The sequence below is a fragment of the Strix uralensis genome, chromosome 29, assembly GCF_047716275.1.
Source record: "Strix uralensis isolate ZFMK-TIS-50842 chromosome 29, bStrUra1, whole genome shotgun sequence".
Classification (NCBI taxonomy): domain Eukaryota; kingdom Metazoa; phylum Chordata; class Aves; order Strigiformes; family Strigidae; genus Strix; species Strix uralensis.
This window is the reverse complement of record NC_134000.1, coordinates 1,921,380-1,939,471: the sequence shown is the minus strand read 5'-3', so window position 1 is coordinate 1,939,471 and position 18,092 is coordinate 1,921,380. Positions and strand designations below refer to the sequence as shown.

The 18,092-nt window shown below is 47.9% G+C and overlaps 1 protein-coding gene and 1 long non-coding RNA gene across 2 annotated transcripts in view; one reads left to right on the top strand and one right to left on the bottom strand.

Moving 5' to 3' along the window:
• Positions 1–18,092, top strand: part of LOC141935867 (uncharacterized) — a 432,617-nt gene that overhangs the window by 60,021 nt on the left and 354,504 nt on the right. The window lies entirely within an intron of this gene.
• LOC141935861 (hydrocephalus-inducing protein homolog) overlaps positions 1–18,092 on the bottom strand; it is a 90,243-nt gene that overhangs the window by 55,871 nt on the left and 16,280 nt on the right. Inside the window, exons 6-9 of the mRNA XM_074852507.1 lie at positions 15,770–15,894; positions 5,967–6,127; positions 4,010–4,033; positions 1,727–1,736 (exon numbers count right to left, since the gene is read on the bottom strand). Of these exons, the coding sequence (XP_074708608.1) occupies positions 1,727–1,736; positions 4,010–4,033; positions 5,967–6,127; positions 15,770–15,894 (320 nt within the window). The remainder of the gene's footprint in view (positions 1–1,726; positions 1,737–4,009; positions 4,034–5,966; positions 6,128–15,769; positions 15,895–18,092) is intronic.

Here is an 18,092-nt window from a genome sequence, read left to right as displayed (position 1 = left end):
CTGGACTGTCCAGGCTGCCTCAGTGCTAGTCGCTGACTCTGGGCTGGATGGGACCAGCTCTAGGTGCTCCAGGAGGAGATACAGGACTCTTCCCTGCCCTCAAGAGATATGCCTTGGGGCTGGCTTCTAATTTCTAACCAACCCCTCGGGCTGGTTTCTCATTTAGCCATCAGTTTGCACCCTGAAAAAGCGATGCTGAGTTTAAAACACAGTCTCTGAATTTCTTCCCATGTGCTTAGGATGAGCTCTGAAATCCATTCAGTGAAGGCACAAAGCTCGTGAAACAGAACTGAAGATAAAAATACACCATCTATACTGACGCAATCGGAGACAAGAGCACAGGAGCCAAGAAGTACGAGCCCAGGCAAGGCGAAGCTCCCTGCTAACGGCGGCATGCGCGTCTGAGAGCTGCCTCGAGCAGGCGGAGCATCTCAGCCACTGCCCGTGCCTGACACACAGCTCCGTGCCCAGGGCTCTGGGGCTCCCCTCCTGCAGCGGCACCTAAATAAGACAGGGCTTTGTGATCTCCAGAGAGAAGCACTCACCTATGCCCACCATGATACCGAGAGCTCAGCTTTGTAAAGACACCTTACCTGAAGCACGCTGAACAGTTATGGAAAACCTCACTGCTGAGGTCAGAGAAGCCATAAACATACTGCTAATACACACACCCCTTGATGCAAAGGAACTGAGACTGCAAGGCTTATAGCTAAACTCTAAGATGCTCATTTTCTTCTGTAAGCCTGCTAAGATGACAGTGTGGGATCTTTGTCTGAAGGATGCTCTGACCCACTGGAGCAGCCTCAAGTGCCTGAATCCTGGCCACTGTAGCTCTTTGGCCTCTACAGGCACCTGGCAGCAGAGCAAATGCTGGCAAACCCACGGCATGAAAACTTATCCCTTCACTGCCTTGGCTGTTCTGCGATCGGTGATCCAGGCTTGTAGCCACACATCCTGAGGGCTGGCCTTGGACAGGAGACCACCTGGAAACCGCAGGGACAGTGGGCACATGCCAGCACCCTGCTGACCACTGACCCTTCCTACCAACTACACGAGAACCGAGGGGGCTGCAAGACTACTTGCGCCTCCACTGTGGGCAACAGAAGCAGGAGAAAGGAGCCGTACCTGAGATGTCACAGTAGACCGTTTGTTGATAGACTCTGGCTTCTCGGGGTCTAAAGATCACATTAATTTCAGCTGAGGAATTTGGCCAGATATCTCCCTCCTGAAACAGAAGGAGACAGCAAACCATTTATCTTCAAACGTCACATTTCTTGTTTTCAACCACAGCCCTGTAGCCTTTATTTAGAGCATCAGTGAAGAGCGGGGAACAAGCAACACTTATCAACAAAATTTATGGGAGTTTGGAAGCAGCTGCAAAAAAACTTTATAAGTCTCCTACCTTTACTGGCATCTGGTAGAGGCGTTTTGTTAAATTAGGGCTATAACGAAGCAACCAAACTGGCTCACACTCCAGTAGCACCTCAGGAGCCAGCGGTCTGCCTGGGCTACGTGTTCTCTATAGGATGGCAGTTGAGTCAGAGCATGGAGAACCACCACGGATGGTAACCAGGACAGATGTAAAACTATGCAGTGCTGTGAACATGGTATTGCAACACTTCTGGCTGAAACACTTCTGGCCTCAGACAGGCTGCAACTGGCAGGTGGCATAAAATACAGATGGTGGATGTATGATGGTACAGCACAACCACTCCAGCTGTCGTACCCTGGCTTTGCTACAGCATAAAGCAAGGTGATACGGGAGGGGATGGCACACCGTGACTCACAGCTACACAAGTGGTCTCTCTGCAAGAGCCCAACCGTAAATACATGCAGATCCTATTTCTCCCTCAGCCCCTAAATAATGAGAATCTGCTAGATCTCCGCCAGTCTGAGTAAGAAAAAGCTGATCTTGAAAAGCCGGGCACCACCAACTGCTGGCCAAATCACCTGCTTTGCTTTGCAGAGGGGGAAGGCAATGGAAGGAAATCACTGCTCAAAGCAGTCAAAGAAACAAAAGGCAGAGCTGGCAAAAGAAGTACTAAAATGGCACTCAAAGTGCATCCTGTCAGCTCAGGGCACTTAGGAGAAAGGCAGTGCCAAAGCCAACAGCTGCCTCTTTCCATAAATAACTGAACCCACAGAGAGCCGTGGGGTGGACCACGGCTCCCACTGGAGATGGTGCCTTCCACCAAAAACCAAAGTGCTCTGCAGTAGCCTCTCATCTGGATGGGGAACAGCTTGGTTCCCCAGCTGAGGTGCAGATTTGCAACAACAAACAACAAACTGCAGCTGTGCCAACATTGGTGGCTCTCAGCCTTATATGGGATATAGGAGTAACTGAGAAGAGAAGATGATCCCCTTCCTTGAAAAAAAAAAAAAAATAGTTTCACCTATTTTAAAAGGAAGAAGAGGTTGAGATTATCCTAGGATTTACTCCAAGATGAAAAGGGATTTTGCATTGCTCGGACAGTGGGCATTCTTCATCTCAGACCATCCAAATACTCAGAACCAGGGCTCTGGCTGATTGAAGGATATGGGGTTTTGCTTGCATAAACAGAAAAAGCAAAAAAATTTCTGTACCTATGTGCAATGAAACTCAAAAAGTCCGTTTAAACCTGCCAGCCTTGTGTCCAGGCTCACAGATGACACTGGAAGGGAGATTCAGCCGTGGTATCCATCCAGGTTATGTGAAGAGATTGGTATGTCTGTGATCAAACTTGGGTTGAATTTGGCCTCCTTTCCACAGAGGACCATTTCATTTCTCAGGTCAATATGTGAACTGAGAGTGCTCTGATATCCTTTGTTAATCCCCATACGCTACGTGTAAGCTGTGCCCTTACTCATAATTACCGATAGCTCTCAACAGTGTAAGGACACTTATGAAGTGCCCTTGCAGCAGAGCTCAGCTTTAGGCAGCCTCTCGCTCTGTCAGGAGCCCACAGAAATGCTTTTTGCAACAAACTCGCAGCCTCACTAGAAACCTGGTGTTTTCTCTCGGCACATCAAGCCAGCTGATGCAGGGACCTGCCAAGTGACCACAGCCAGGGAGGAGAAGGAAGGGAGGTTCTCAGCTATCGCTTACCAGCGGCTCAAGGGTGAACACATCGTCGGAGAAAAGCATGGAGTCTCCTTGCGCCTTTGCCCGCTGGTTCTGGAAGGGGCGGGAGAGAAGGGAAAGGCGTTCTCGGAGAGCGGGCTCCCCCTTGCACTCCCTCAGACAACGATCCATCTCGTCCTCTTTCTGCCTCTGCAGCCTGCAGCCATGGGGAGAGACAAACCAAGCAGATAATTTAATGAGCAAAATATTTGCAGAGACTCGTGTGAGCGCAGGGGCAGCAAAGCGCTCGGGGAGGAACAGCAGCAGCTCAGCAAGGGGCTGACCCCAAGCCGCGGGGTCCCACACAGATCAGATTATCACTCGCTGTTCGCTGGCACGGCACGTAGTTTTACTCCATGCTTACAAGCTCAGAAGAGGTTTCTGAAAGCCAGCAGCCCTCGAGAGCCTCCCGGCTCAAAGTCTCTGCCACAACTGATGGAGAATCCACCAACAACCCCAACTGGCTTTTCCTACCACAGAGCTGCTTGGGGGAGGCAGATCAAGATGAAGGAGCACCCACTGCAGGGCTTCACTGGCAAGGGGAGACGCAGCTGGGTTTCAGCTGCAGGCTACTGGCATCACTCTTTTCTTCCCCTTTGGACCTGCAGGGATAAGCAAGCTAAATGTGCTCTCTGTGCCCTATACTGCCTTCCACCAGAGGATCCCAGAGCACTGTAAAAGCAAACCAATGAATTCAGGCATTGCACCACTTTGGTGAAACCAATGGCTTTATATGCATGGAAACAGAGGCCCTGAGAGGGGCAGGGACTTTGCCTAGCATCACCCACTAAAGAAGTCTGGACCAGCATCTCTGAATCCAAACCCTTACGTCTAGCCTTGAACCACCTTATCTTTTTCCTCTTTTTGGCCATCTCTGTAGGGCTTTGACGCAGTTAATCTCTCCCTTACTCGGTATCTGTAGCAGGAATCATTCTAGTGTTTAAAGATCACAACCAAGAGATAAGGGAGCACGGCTACAGAGCAGTTGCTTCCTAGCTGGCATATCGCTGTCCCCTCTGCACGCTCCAGTCCCTGGCCATGAAGAACCAGCAGGTGACAACTCTGGGGGGATGAGTGGAAGGCTCCACGTGTAGCAGATCGAGGCAATGTAGTACAAACAGGATAGCAATCATCACCCACCTAAATTCAAATACAGTTCAAAAGGAAATACGGTCATGGACGTTACTAGCTGTACACAGACAGAGCCTCGGACAAAGGCTGGCACCAGAGCCAAAACAACTTGCTTTGGCTCGCTCCCCCTGGAGTGCAGTGGGAAATGTTTCTCCATGGCTGACCTACAGCGCTGCGCGTGAGGAGGGCTTCCAGCCACCGATGAGCAACCCTCAACTCAACCTCCATCAACGGACAATAATTCCACCATTACATCCCAGAAAGTCCTGCAGGAGGGAGACAGAGCAAACCCCTGGATAGACCTTCTAATGATCCAGGTCTTCTGGGGTCACAGCCCAGAGCAGGGTCCTGCACTGCCTCCTCTCATGGAAAAAGTCCTCTCTGCTCTGAGATCTCAAAAGCTTCTCTGACAGCAGGACAGTGGCCTTGGAGCTATGACCATCCCTGAGATTGCAAGTAGGAGGAAAAAAACATCCTGATCAGACTCTAGGACATAATCTGGCATGAGATCAGATGTAATTGGAAAAGAATCAGGTTGAAGTGAACTGTGGGGAAATCTGGTTGCCTCTGAGGGGAAAGAGGATCACTCAGGGTCCAATCTGAGACAGGCAGGTGAGAAGAGAGCGGTAAAGGAATGGTCCAGGCAAGTGCCCAGAGAAGGTAATGAGATTTTCTCTTAACGCACTGAGCTTGCATGGAAGTCACACACTGTGTAATTAAAAATAGAGAACAGTGGAAAACTAGTTTTGGCCTTCAAGGCATTTTTGACCTAATTATGTTGATCTTTATTGGCTCAGAAGCCCTTAGAAAGTGCTCCAGTTTAAGGCAGTTTCCTGATCAGCTATGAGCTAACTCCTATACACCTACATCCATGCAAGTCTGAAAAGTCCCACAAGGGTTCCCTTAATCACCCAAACTTTTAAGTGTCATTTCCAGTTCATCTCCCCGGGCTATAAGTGTTTCTCTGCTGCCTGAAAGGGGAATTTCAAAGCTTCACCACAGACACCGTTTGAAGAACCTGCCCCATCTCTCAGCACCATGAAGACACAGGCTGCTGCAGCCCAAATGCGCTCTGTCCTGTGCTGCCCTACCTTCCCTGCAGAACCCTTCACCTCTGAATTCTCCCCAGTCTCTGAGGAAGGGTAGAAATACCTCGTTGTGCTGGAAACCGAGACAGTGCAAGGCAATTCAACATCCTACAGCAGGATGGCCTCAACTTGCTGGGCCAACGAAGTACTTTACCTGCACATTACTGGAGAAGGAGCCTGCCACCTTATCAAAGCTGGAGTGGAAGAAGCTGCAGTGAATATCGTAACAGTTATGCTACCTGCAGCTATGTCAAGTGCTGCTACTCAGTGCAGTCCCAGGTAACGAGTGCTGACACTCTCCTCAGCCTCATGGACCCTCCATAGCCAGGGGTCTCTGGACCTCAGTGGTTTGGTGCTCCCACAAAGCAAATTTGCTCTCTGAGGAAATCCAGTCATTGCAATCAGCCTTTCCTCCCCAAAACACCATCCTCAGCCGGAGTACAGATGGAGCTGGAATGGGAGGCACTGAGCTCCAGGGACACGTAACCTGATGCCGTAGATGGTTTACTTGTCCTAAACCATTCAGTGCACCAACACCCCTTGAGGCCATATGTTAGTTTTACCCTTGAGCAGTGTATCTTACTGAAATGAATCTTTCAAACAAACCTCAGCTTCTGATAATCTTCCTCTTCCTGAGTAACAAAAGCCTTCCACTGGAAGTGGACTATGATTTCACTCCGATTGTGGATGACCACAGATCTGTGGTTTGACAGCGTGAGATAAGTCTTCTCAACTGTCAGGGAGCTCCTGGCCAGCCCGATGTTGACATCTACAGCTGCTCCATAAAGGCTTGTGTGAATATCTTCACCTGGAAAAAAAGCATAGGGGAGTCTTTGCTCATCTCACTTGCTGATGGAAGTACGAGGAACAAAGCAAGCCACCAGTAACAGAAGAAATTGTTACAGCTTTTACCTGTATTAGCAGTTCCACAGATCAGCACATTTATCACATCCTGACAGCTGCCCGTGTACAGAATGAGGGTGTCCTGGGCACCACCGTCAGCACCTTATTTCTGGGTGTGTTTGTAGAGATTTATCCCCAAGGTCACAGTATTTACAGTGAGATTTTTCAGATGTGCTCAGGTGGCCTTTGGGTTGCCATCCCAATCAAGTCACAGGGAATTCTGCATCCAAGTCATTCGGGGGACTCTGAGGAGTCCCACCTCAGTCAGGGCTTGCCCAGTGTTGTGTCTCTCCTGACCCCTTGTTGCTGACAAGCAAAGATGCCTGGGGGCACGCGGGCAGGAAAGGGAGGTTCAGAGGAACAAGTGACAGCCCAGGGCAGGATGGGACACAGAAGAGAGCTTCGCTGTGTTGCAGAAGCAGTGCCCTCACTTGCTGTGGGTTTGTGAAGACATGTCAAAACGAGACTGATGGGGCATGGTACACCCCAACCTGCCCATTACAGTCCTGCAAGCCCATTTCCTCAGCCGGGACCCTGTTGCTTATGCCTGAGTCTGCAAGTCTACGCTGCGTCTTCCCAAGCCATTCAACGACCAGAGCGAGGGCATCTTTGCTTTCCACCTCAGACCCAGCTGAAGACGGGAGTGTCCCGGGCTGTGCACATCAACTGACTAACGACTGGAGCCTTGCTGGAGTACCTGCCAGCACGTCACCCTCCCGAACAGACTCCCACCACAGGCTCCCTCATTTCCAGAGCTTTCAAACCTTCATTCTTCCCAGTCAAGTAACTCCTGGCAGTCAAATGAGCTCAAACTTCAGTACCAAGCCCACTCTTCCTCTTGCAGGCAAGTGTTTCCCAGGTGAGATGCAAACAGCAAACATCAGACATGCTCTCTAGAAACGGCATTTCTGTGGAGTGGTGCTTAAAGCCTCAGAGCCAGCCCCAACGGACAAGTGCAGCAACCCGGCCATAGCCTGGAGAGCATCCCTCTGCAAAGGCAGAGCCTCCTCCTCACTGCACAGGTCACAGCAAGGCAGCCAGAGAATGGACCTGCCTTTAAACGGCTACCGTGCAACAACACAGGGAGAGAGCTGGATGTGTGCTGGGTGGACTCCTGAAATCCTAAGCCAGACACAACACTGCAGAATCACATTCATTCCAGGGGAAAAAAAAAAAAAAACGAGCCCCCTCTTTTGGGGGGGCACTGGGGAATGAAGCAAGACTCACCCTTACAACAGTAGATCTCTAGAGTTATTCACTCATCTCCACACACAGAGAATTCAGCCTTCATGCCTGTATAGCCTCAATTTCTCTGCTCTTAAGGGAGTCTGGAGTGGTAGGGATTTGTGGCCAGAGATGAGTTACATTGCGAGGACAGCAGCAATGTTTACAAAGACTGGACAATCTGCTTTCTATAATGGACAATTGGCATACAAAAATAACTGACGTTCAGGAGGGTTACAGAGGTGGGTACGCTTTATAAGCATTGCCTCTCCCTCCACTGAGTCCTTGGCATATATTGGCAAGCAAAGGAGCCAGGAGCCAAGAAATGGGAGACATGCACAGTGCTTCGAGCTCGGGTTTATGGAAACACGAGCCAGCGCTCTACAACGATCAAGATGACAAACTACTGCAAAATAAACACCACGAAAACTATCATCGTCTCACTGTCTAAACCCATGGCCACATGCGTCCTGAAATACTGGGTATAGTTCTGATCTCAAAAAACAAGCTGAAGCCTTTGAAGCTAAATAGAGAAGGGCAGAAGGAACAATGAAAAGTATGAAGCAGCTTTTATAAGAAGATTGAATAGGACTCCTCATCCTAGAAATCATATGGAAGATAGATGGGAGAGGTTTGTAAAAGCATGAATGGCCTGGGAAACGTGAATAAGGAAAAATTGGTCACTATTTGTCATAAAACAGGAACCTGAGGGCCTGAAATAATGTTATTAGTCAGAAATTACACAAAAGTGGTAGTACTTTTTCCGGGAGTATTCCTTCCTTTGGAACACACTGCCACAGGAGGCTGTAGAGGCTAACAGCTGTAAATCCAGAGAGCAACTGGACAAATTCTTTGAAGATAAAGCCAGCAGAAGCTATAAGCAGCGATGAGAATAAAGCTTCCAGCACAGAAAAATGCTAACTCTAGAGCCCACGAGGGAGAAAGCATATGCACTGCCTGTTTCTACACAATTTGCTAAACATCCCCTATTGCTGCTCTCCCGGGGAGGAGCTGGGGACGCAGCCACCCCTGCGCTCCTGGCTGCAGGCACCGAGGACTCTTCTGAAGGCTGGAGGGTTTGCTGGAGAACCTTCTACCACAGAGAGCATTCGGCATCGTTCTGAATACATAAACCCACAAATCTCTGGGTCCAGGAGAGCATGCACAGCTGCCAGTGAGTCAGGAGGAAGCCACGGATCTGTCTGCCAGGCCGATGAGCTGACACAGAGAGCGGACCTGCCAGGGTCGGCCGCGGGCGGCTGCAGGCTTCATGACTTGGTGTCAAATTAGATGTGACATTTCATTTAAGACTCTTGGCTGTCTAATATATAAGTTTTTTTTAAAAACCCTCTGTACTGTAACAGTGACGTAGCACTAGGTATTTCACTTGACAGGGTAATGTCCATGGCGTGTGGTTTGGGATGCCTGGCTGCCATGAAAGCACATTTACTGAATCTAGATGTGTCTGTCCTATCGTTATTTACACAACATGGTCTTATTACAGGCTGTCAACTCTCCCATTCTTACACGTTTTTGATACACTTCCTACAGGTGGCAGGACACAGCTTTCTCTCTGCAACCTGAACAAAGCAATGCCTGAACTTGAAATTAAAAGCTAGACTTTTTATAGAGCAGTAGAGCAGACGCTTTGGGTTGTGCACTCCTGAGCGATGCTCTTTGACACAGCAGACACACCCCTGTGTTTTATCCCAGCATCCATCTGCGTGACTACGGACACAGGTATCTGAGCACACCATGATAACTTTTCACTATCTTGAAGTGAGAAATCTAGCATTGGGTCATCTTCTGTGGGGCTCCTGTTGTGCAGGGAAACAGACAAACAGAGAATTTACAGAACAGCTAAAACATCTTTCTGAATTCATCTAATACCACATGATCATCCTGGTGCAAGGGGGAATAATTTTCAGAGCAGTACAAACTGTTCTTAAACAGAAAGACAGATTTTGTTTAGCCTGAAAGTATAGCTCAATGAATGGATGAGCAAACCCTTGCACAAGATTTCAAAACAAATTTCAGGTTTTATGAAGAGTGCTTTCCTAGTATTCAACAGCTGGTACTTTCCTTCATTGATTACTGCTCTAAACATTAGGAAGCTGGTAGCCAGATTGATTAGACTGAACAGAAACAAAACAGCACCCTGATGCATTTTGTCTTCACCAAGACATATTCTTCCTCTATCCCTGTGTCTCCCTCTCTGCTGAATTTGGATTTTAAATCTTTTTAGGAGTGAATGACAGTCAAATTTGGAATATTTAGGTGGCATGGAAAGCAAGTGTAATTTCATTTGCCCAGTTTGTCAGAAGACAGTGCCTTGCTCTCATCTCTTCTATGAACGCAGCTGGAGAGAGACAGGTCCTGCTGCTTTTTCACTGAAAATACGAGCAAGCAATGAAAGCAGAGCTCTTCACTCAAAAGGATGTTACTGTACCCCCATATCGACCTATGATAAGTAATTCTTTTGCTCCTGCTACTATCATACCCAGCTGCCTCCACTGCCGGCATATCCTTGTTTTTCAAACAGCGTGCAGAGGTCTCTGTTACCACTTCACCGCCGGAGAAGCGAGTCACTTCACCAGGCTAAGCGATCTCTGGAAAGCTGGAGAAGTCACCTACAGCCTGATCCAGCCCCCCCACCATGTGGTTTTTGCTGCGTCTCCCACAGAGCTACCACTAGATCAGAGCCAGGAGCACTGCTCTGAGCTGTTTCACTGTTGGGAAGCTAATGGCTTCACCTACAAGATGCACCGAGTCTCCGCCGGCCTGAGAAAGGCCGTCTGTCCGTCCCCACGCTTGTATTTCCAGCCCTAGAGCAAAACGTAGAGCAGCGACAGTCATTTGTAAGTGCTCCTCCGAGGTGGTGTTCAGGAGCTGCCTTCAGACATCATTAAACCATCACGTTATTTACTCCAGACCTCGTTCACAAACCTCACCACTAAATAACTGCTGCTGCTAACACAGGTGTTTCTAAAGAACCATTCCCAGGCTACAACAAAGCTCAGAGCATCCTCGTCATTACTGTGGCCACAGGTATTGCTGTAACGGTCAGAGTCCCCAGCACGGCCCCGGCCTCGGCAAAGCACCCACTGAGCCCACGCAGCACAGTGCAAGAAGAGGGTCTCTACCCCAGAGGCCCTGCAAGGAGCCATAAGACAACAGATGGGGATGAAAAGGGAGGTGGAGAGCAGTGACCAGCCAGCAGTGCTCCACAGGACAGGCTGCAGGCTCTTCAGACAGCTCTCCTGCACGTTAAGTCATCTCCTCTGCAGTCAGGCTCTTGCTGTGCATCCTTCTGTGACCGAGCACCCACAGCATTCCCCATCACCCCCTCTGCACTGTGCTTAGGAAGAACTGTTTGCCTCCTTCCAGGATGAAATACTCCGGCACAGGAATATCTGGGAGCCAGCACGGAGGCTTTGTGCTGCCCAGCATGAAGGAGCTTCGCAGAATGTATTGAAAAGGATGATGAAACAGTCGGATGATGAAAGACCACTGCCGCATACCCAGGATGCCGCGGCCTATTTTTAATCATTATTGCTACTACAGTAACGATACGCTGGGGTACCCGACTGGCTGAAACATTGCTTTTGGCCATGGGGAAAATAGTGCAGGAACTTCCATTCCGATTGCCTGGCAAAGACATGCCCAATAGACCGCCTAATAAATCAGTCACCCTTCAAGCTGCTCTTCTGCTTCTCAGCAGATGCTGATTGATCCACAAGGAAAGGAGGCTAATGAATGGTCAGTTCTGCCCTGAAACACATCCCCCGGTAATGACACTTCAGGACATGTCAGTGATTTCCACTGATGAGAGAGTAGACAAGCTGCGGTCAAGGATGACCTGCAAAGAGATGAAAACCACGTTCTTCCAGAAATCTTTCATGTGCTAAAAATGGGGTATGCACCGTCACGCAGAAGTCTGTTTCTGTGCATGCCTGAGGATGAACAAAACAGCCAGAGGAGATTTTTAACTTCCAAGTGACCCTCCTAGTACATACACCCCAGTCTGTGCTCACGCAGCCAACTCCATGGGTTGCTGAGCAGGGTTTTTGTTCGGAGGGGTGTTATGGAGTTGTGGAGCTACAAAGCTGTGCAAAGAAACCTCAAGCAAATGAAGCACAAACTTAATTCCCCTTCATCTACCCTCAAAGTGACAGATCATCTCTCTTGAAACACAAGGCCCTGGAGAGGGGGCCATACTCTGCAAGGAGCAGAACGGCCTTGTCAAAAACAGTATAAGAAAAATTCATTATTACAAGCAGTTCTAGAAGAGGGGAACAAAGACAGGAAACAGTTGTTACCTATTAGCTGTTTTGACAGAAACGAACACTTTGGAGACCAACTAGACTCACCCATCAATCTAAGTGATTTGAACTATAAAAGCATATAACCAATCAGTTGTATAAAGTATTAGTTACCAGTCCTCGGTCTGTTGCAGTGCTGCTACTATTAAGATGCAAAGACAACATATAATTGCACAAACTCCTATTTACACTTCTTTTGCCTACAATATATGACTCCCTCCACTCACTTTGAAGCAGACGTACAAGAACATAAAAGTCTGACAGAAACCAGCCACACTGCCGGGAATTCTCACAAGCGAAGGGAAAAAAGCACAACGTGCACTCACCACCTACGACAGGCAGAAAGAAAAATCCCTTTGCAAAGTTTTTAAATGCCTGATAGCCCAAGGCAAATCTAGAGAAGCCTCTTGAACAGCATCAGTCTGGCTTACACCTTGGGATAACACGGGAAACAAGATCTTCTTTAAAAACTCACAGAACAATGTAAGTTTCTAACCATCTGCCAGCACTAAACACAAATAAAAAAGAATTACATCAGTTAGTGCACTACAGTGAACTTTGGATTCAAAAGGGGCTGCTGCTTAGGAAGTGGAAGATTTCCCCACCTCTTAGCACTTGTAAGCAGCTACTATAAATCTGCCTGGTGTGGAAGGAATGGAGAAGTGCATGAAGATGAACAACTGCGGACTGGAGTGGAAGTGGCACACAGCGGTGGCCGTCAGAAGCTCACGGTCTGTTGCCATGAATTTAGCTCAACAGTAACTTAACGCTGCTCACGGCAACATCAGAGCCCCTGTAAACACTGGCACAAGACTAAGATTAAAACCAGAAAATGTTTTCGGTATTCCCACCCTGGTATCCTGCACAATACAGGGACGACTCAAGTACGTAACGAGGTAGGGAGTTTGCTCAGACAAGTACTGAGCCTCCTCCATTCTGGCTGAAGTCAGTGCAAATTGAGAACACTCAGCAACTTGTTGGAGTGATCTCAGGAATGGAAAATGCAGCACAACAAGGGCTAAACCTCAGTTAAACCCTGCTGCCTGGCCACATGCCTCAGTGGATTTACAAAGGAGAAAAAAGAGAAAGGAAAAGGCTTGATCCAGAGACTACATCAAGAGGATTTTCATTTCATTTTCAAACAAGTTCCTGGAAGCCACTGATTGCAATGCCAGCCTTGCAAGACAGATGACAAGACCCTTGGTCAACAGGGGGTTCTTAAAGGAAAGAGAACAGAGCTCTACAAAGGTGGTTGTTTTCTCCAAAGCCTACACAAAACCACAGATGACTATCACAGCAAGGCAGTGCTTTTCTCGGATGCTTTATCCTTCTGGGTAGCTGAGATGTTCAGAGGTGCTGGCACGTCCACGCTACAGTTACTTATTCAGCTTCAAACAGCAGTAAACAACCAGGGCTGGGATTTCATGAGTTTCCTGCATGTGTACACTAACACACTGCCAAGCCCTTGCATGGGTGGCCTCATTTACCAAAGTAAGCCGGTTCAGCCAAACCCAGCACCAATTTTTCCCGAAGAAAGGGATTCAGCATCCCGACACGTTTACATTCCCAGCTGGAGTATGAGCTGGGATTTTTCACACCCAGACCCATGTACATGGGGGAAATGGAGGAGTTTGGACATGTAAAGCAGTGAAGGTCAAATTTTCATTGTAAATCATTATGCTCTTAGCAGCAAAGACATTTTCTTCACAGTCACCTGTAAAGTTTGTAGCAACACGACTACCACCACATAGACAGTCTATCCAGGGGACAACACCTGTACTCCTAACCAGGACAGTCTAAAGGACACACAATTCTAATCAACCAAATAGCAGGCAAAGGGAAGAGCTCCATGTTTGCTTAAGCAATGCTAGGGACAGATTTGACTCAAGTTCAGCAAAAACTAAACCCACGCAACATGCACCTGATCCTGCGTCAGTCACACTAACAACAGTGTGATTCACTGAGAACTGCTGCCACTTGTGAGCAAGTCAATACAGACACACAGTAAAGCAAGGAAAACGCCTCCCAACACCCTACACTGATATTTTGCTCTTAGTGCCTCTGTTTCATAAGAAACAGTCTGTTGGTGGCTCTGAAAGAGCAACCCAGCTGCTTTTTGTATGCGAGTCACAGGGAGTCTGACTTAGCGCAGGACAAATCAGCCAGGTTGGGTAACATTGTCTGCTGCTCTGCACTACACCTGCAACAAGCAGCTTTTAAGACTGATTAAATGTTTGGTTTCACTTCAGCAATTAATCTCAGCAGCATTTTACTTATTTGTATGCTTCAAAGTTTGAGAGACAATCCCTTAATTATTCCTTGCTCTCCTTCTCAGTCTGTGGTTTATTGAAAAATAACTGCAGCGCTGTACTGACAGGCAGGAACGAATCCTGCCTTCATCTCCCAGGTGGCTGCACCATGTTCCGGGGAGGTTGCCTATCCCAGAGCCAGCAGACAGTTTGGTCCCTGTGGCCTATCCATGAAAATCACTTTTGCAAAGATTAACCATGGAGGAATCAGGTGTTTCAGTAAGAACAAGACTCAGGTTTTCAAAGCAAGCTGTGAAGATCCATCCTGGCCCTGGATTCTTCACTTGGACTTTTCATTTCTCATGGTATAAACCCCACAGCCCTAACCTCTAGTGTAGTTAGCCCTGATCTAACCCAGAAAAAGATCTGTCCCTCTGAAGTTTATCCTATAGGTTCCCTATATGCATACAAACGAGGCACCTTTTGTCGTTCTCTGAAATTTCAGTAGTTCTGTCAAGAAAGTGTTACCCAAACCAATGAGCTTCTCTGAGTGAGCACAAACCATTCTCTGTGAATGTGTCATTGACTGAAAAATATTAAACAAAGCTGTGATAACTCAGAAGCCTACAAAGACCATTTGGAAGACATAGGAGCATTTCTAGAACTTCTACAAACTCAAGACAATAAAATGCTCGTTGCTGGGCTAAAGCATCACAGCAGCACCCAGGTGAGGACATCACACTTCCCAGGACCGAAGTTCAGGAACAGGGACAAAACAAACTTCTCTTTCAGGCAAGAGAAAAGGCACACCAAGTGCATTCAGGCAACTGAGGAAGTGTCTCGACCAGCATCCCAAGATACCTCTGCTGAACCAAGGCAGACAGAGGCATTTTAACATCACACCTTTTTCTTGAGTTTTTCCCACTTACTCTTAAAGTGACTTATAAAGCTGACAGCATTTCTGTGGCCTGAGCTTGGCTTCTCGTACCCTAGTATAAATTTTATACCTATCTCGGGAGGCAGCGAGCACTCCCTGCCAAACCCCAAGAGCCCTCAAGTCCTGGCTGCTTCAGTCCTGATGCTGTGAAGTGTGGGATGTAGGTGGGTAGAGGGCAACATAAAAAAAGGGTCTGTGGCAAGACAACGGAGAAGCAGTACAGGGGACAGAGGTGTGTAAGAGACAGGGGGCATTTAGAGAGAGTCCAACAGAGACATGCATTCCCCACGTTACACTTCAAACAGAGCATTGTCTAGGAATAAAACTTCACACCTGCATGTGCACACTGCAATGGAGAATCAAGGTTCCTCCTTCCTCCACTCAGCAACTCCCAGAAAAACAGCCTGCCAAAAATCTCATTCCTGCTTGAGGGGATCCACTTTAACAACCCCCTAAACACCAACTATTTGTCACTTTTTCCCTGAGGTAAAGGACAGGGGAGGCACACCTGGAGAGGGAAGTAAGGTGGCTGCGGCAATGGGAAATGATGGTAGATGACTGTCACGGGGGGCGTGTTGGGTGAAGAACACCGTGCTGACACCAGGGATGGACCAGCACACAGCCACACAGGACACACAGAACAGACTCAGCCTTTGCCCCTTATCTGCTCCCTTCTAAGCACTGAAACGTGCAGAGGTTTTGAAAGAAAAGCTTTTAGAAGTAGTTTGTAAAGCAAGTTTAACATTATTCTGCTTAGAAAGGGCTCTGTTCTGAAGGATGCAGAGAGCGTGCACCACGCAGTGCCCAGCACTTACCTGTGTCATAGTGAACTACCAGGGAACCGGAATGATCCCCGGTCTTCAGCGGGTGAAACTCCACTGTTACTTGCATGGCATCGCCAATCCCAAGAGTCCCGATGGAGGGATCCACAGAGAAGGGGCTGCAACGCAGAGAAAGAGACACATCAGGGCTACTGTGGGCGATTCGGGGACTATACTCCTTTTGCAGTCTACTCCACTTCAGCTCACTTGTGCAAGCAAGAAGCAAACAAGCCACAGTCAGCAGAAAAAACCAGAACATAGAGGATCAGAAATGGCTCTACTGACTCTCACTTCTGAAGAGTTCCAGCTCTCCGAACATCCTGTGGTGTCAAACGACCTCAGCTCCCCCATACTCTGCATCCCCTTCTCTGCAGGGAGGCTCAGGAGTCCAACCGCTAGCAATACAGCCAGAGGATGGGTTTTGAGGAGCACAGAGATGGTGAGAGCTATCTGCCTGCACAACTTGACACTGACTTCCTCAGGAATCTGTCTTTTCCTGCCACCTATAAACTCCACCTCAAGAGATGCAAATGTCAGGGCATTACCTGTCCCAGGGAGACTGCAGCCTAGGAATCAGACAGGGAGAATAAGTGTCTTTCTGGAAGACCAGAGAATAATTATGGTTTAAATTGCCGAATTCATTTTTTTACCTTGAAAACATCCTAGTTTAGCCTAAGAAAGGGCACGTTTCATCGGCATTACAATGAAAGCTGCTCTACGAAAAGGAACAATCAGAAAAAGATGAATAAGTGCAAACGCAGATTAGAGCGACACAACAACATGGAAACAAGACACGGGAGGAGGATCCCATGTACAGCCTGAACCATTAAACCCCTGGATACATGAAGTGCCACTACCAGGAGCACGTCAAGGCGAGTTTAACAGGAGGTTTTCTGTGTATTCACAAGCACTGCAATCTGGGACTCTGGGTTGTAATCCAAGCTCAATAACTGTTTGCTTGGCCCACCAGGCAAATTCTGTGCAATGCATTGGAAATAATTATGAAAATTTGTTGGGGTACTTTGGACTTAATATGAGCAATTATGATTTGTCACCGGGTAAACGGCTCTTGTCTGACAGACACCAAACTCAGTGCTTTAATGCAAAGGGACAAGTCAGGTGAAACATGCTTCTGCAGCTGGGCTTCATGGCTCTTCTACAGCCCCACTTAGAAAACAAAAGTTATTGGTTTTAGTGCTTTGCTGGTGGTCAATTTGTCACCTTAAAAACATGTTCTGGAGAGTTTCACCATGATTAGAGAATGCAACACACACAAAAATATTGAGAACAACTGGAGCCATGCGCAAGCTGAACTTTGTTCATGTAAGTAGTGACAGCTGATGAAATTGCTGGAGTTTCTGCTCATTAAGGAGATATCGCTGCAATTAGGGGCCTGACCTGCTCCCATTACAACCAGCGAGAGCATTGCCACCGAAGCACGGGGCCTGCAACGTTTGTGTGCTGGACCTGAAACTCTGGAGAGAGAGGGGGGAAGACAAGGCACCACACCACCAGCCTCAGAACTGGGCTGTTCTACACGGTCCTGCATCCGCACTGATGGTTATGCCAGGACTGCTGCAGGTCTCTGCCAGGGCTTGGGTGGGGTCATTGCCTGGTGTGGGAAAGGCAGAGATTTTGTTTTTTTCCTTTTTTTTTTTTTTTTTTTTGTTTCAGAAATGTTGCCAGAACAGAAAAGCTGCTAGTTAAGGGGGATCCCGGGCAACACTTCAGCACTACCTCCCATCCCATCACCTTCCTACTCCTTCCCCATGTCTACATACTCCTGCCCTCAGATGGATGGGATAGGATGGGAATAGCACTCCTGAAGATATCTTCATCTCTTCAAATTATCAGAAGAAGAGGATCCAACCAAGTTCAGGACTCAGTTCTCAGGACTGAGAAACGGAGCACAAATCAGACACTGCATGTCCTACATCCCACCCCATGCTGTACCCACAAGACAACTCTCTTACTGCTGTGGCAGGAGCTTGTTATTCCTCACATGGACCTGGTTCTCCAAGACCCAAAGATGCAAACTCCACGGTTAAACTTAACTCCCCTGAATTTCAGTCACCGTCACTAAGCTGTTGTCTACAGATAAGAAGAGATGCTAAGGAGACATCCCTGACACATTGTCATAGCCAAATGAAAACCACTGCCGAGAGATGACACTAGCGGGATAGACGCTGGCTTTTTATCCATTAAGTGTGAGCTGTTCTTTAGGATAATTCTCATCCTGTTAGATCTACCCTTCTAATGAATCACTACTGCTCCTGAAAGACACAAAAGATAAGGTTTGGAGGTTTTTCAATAGCTC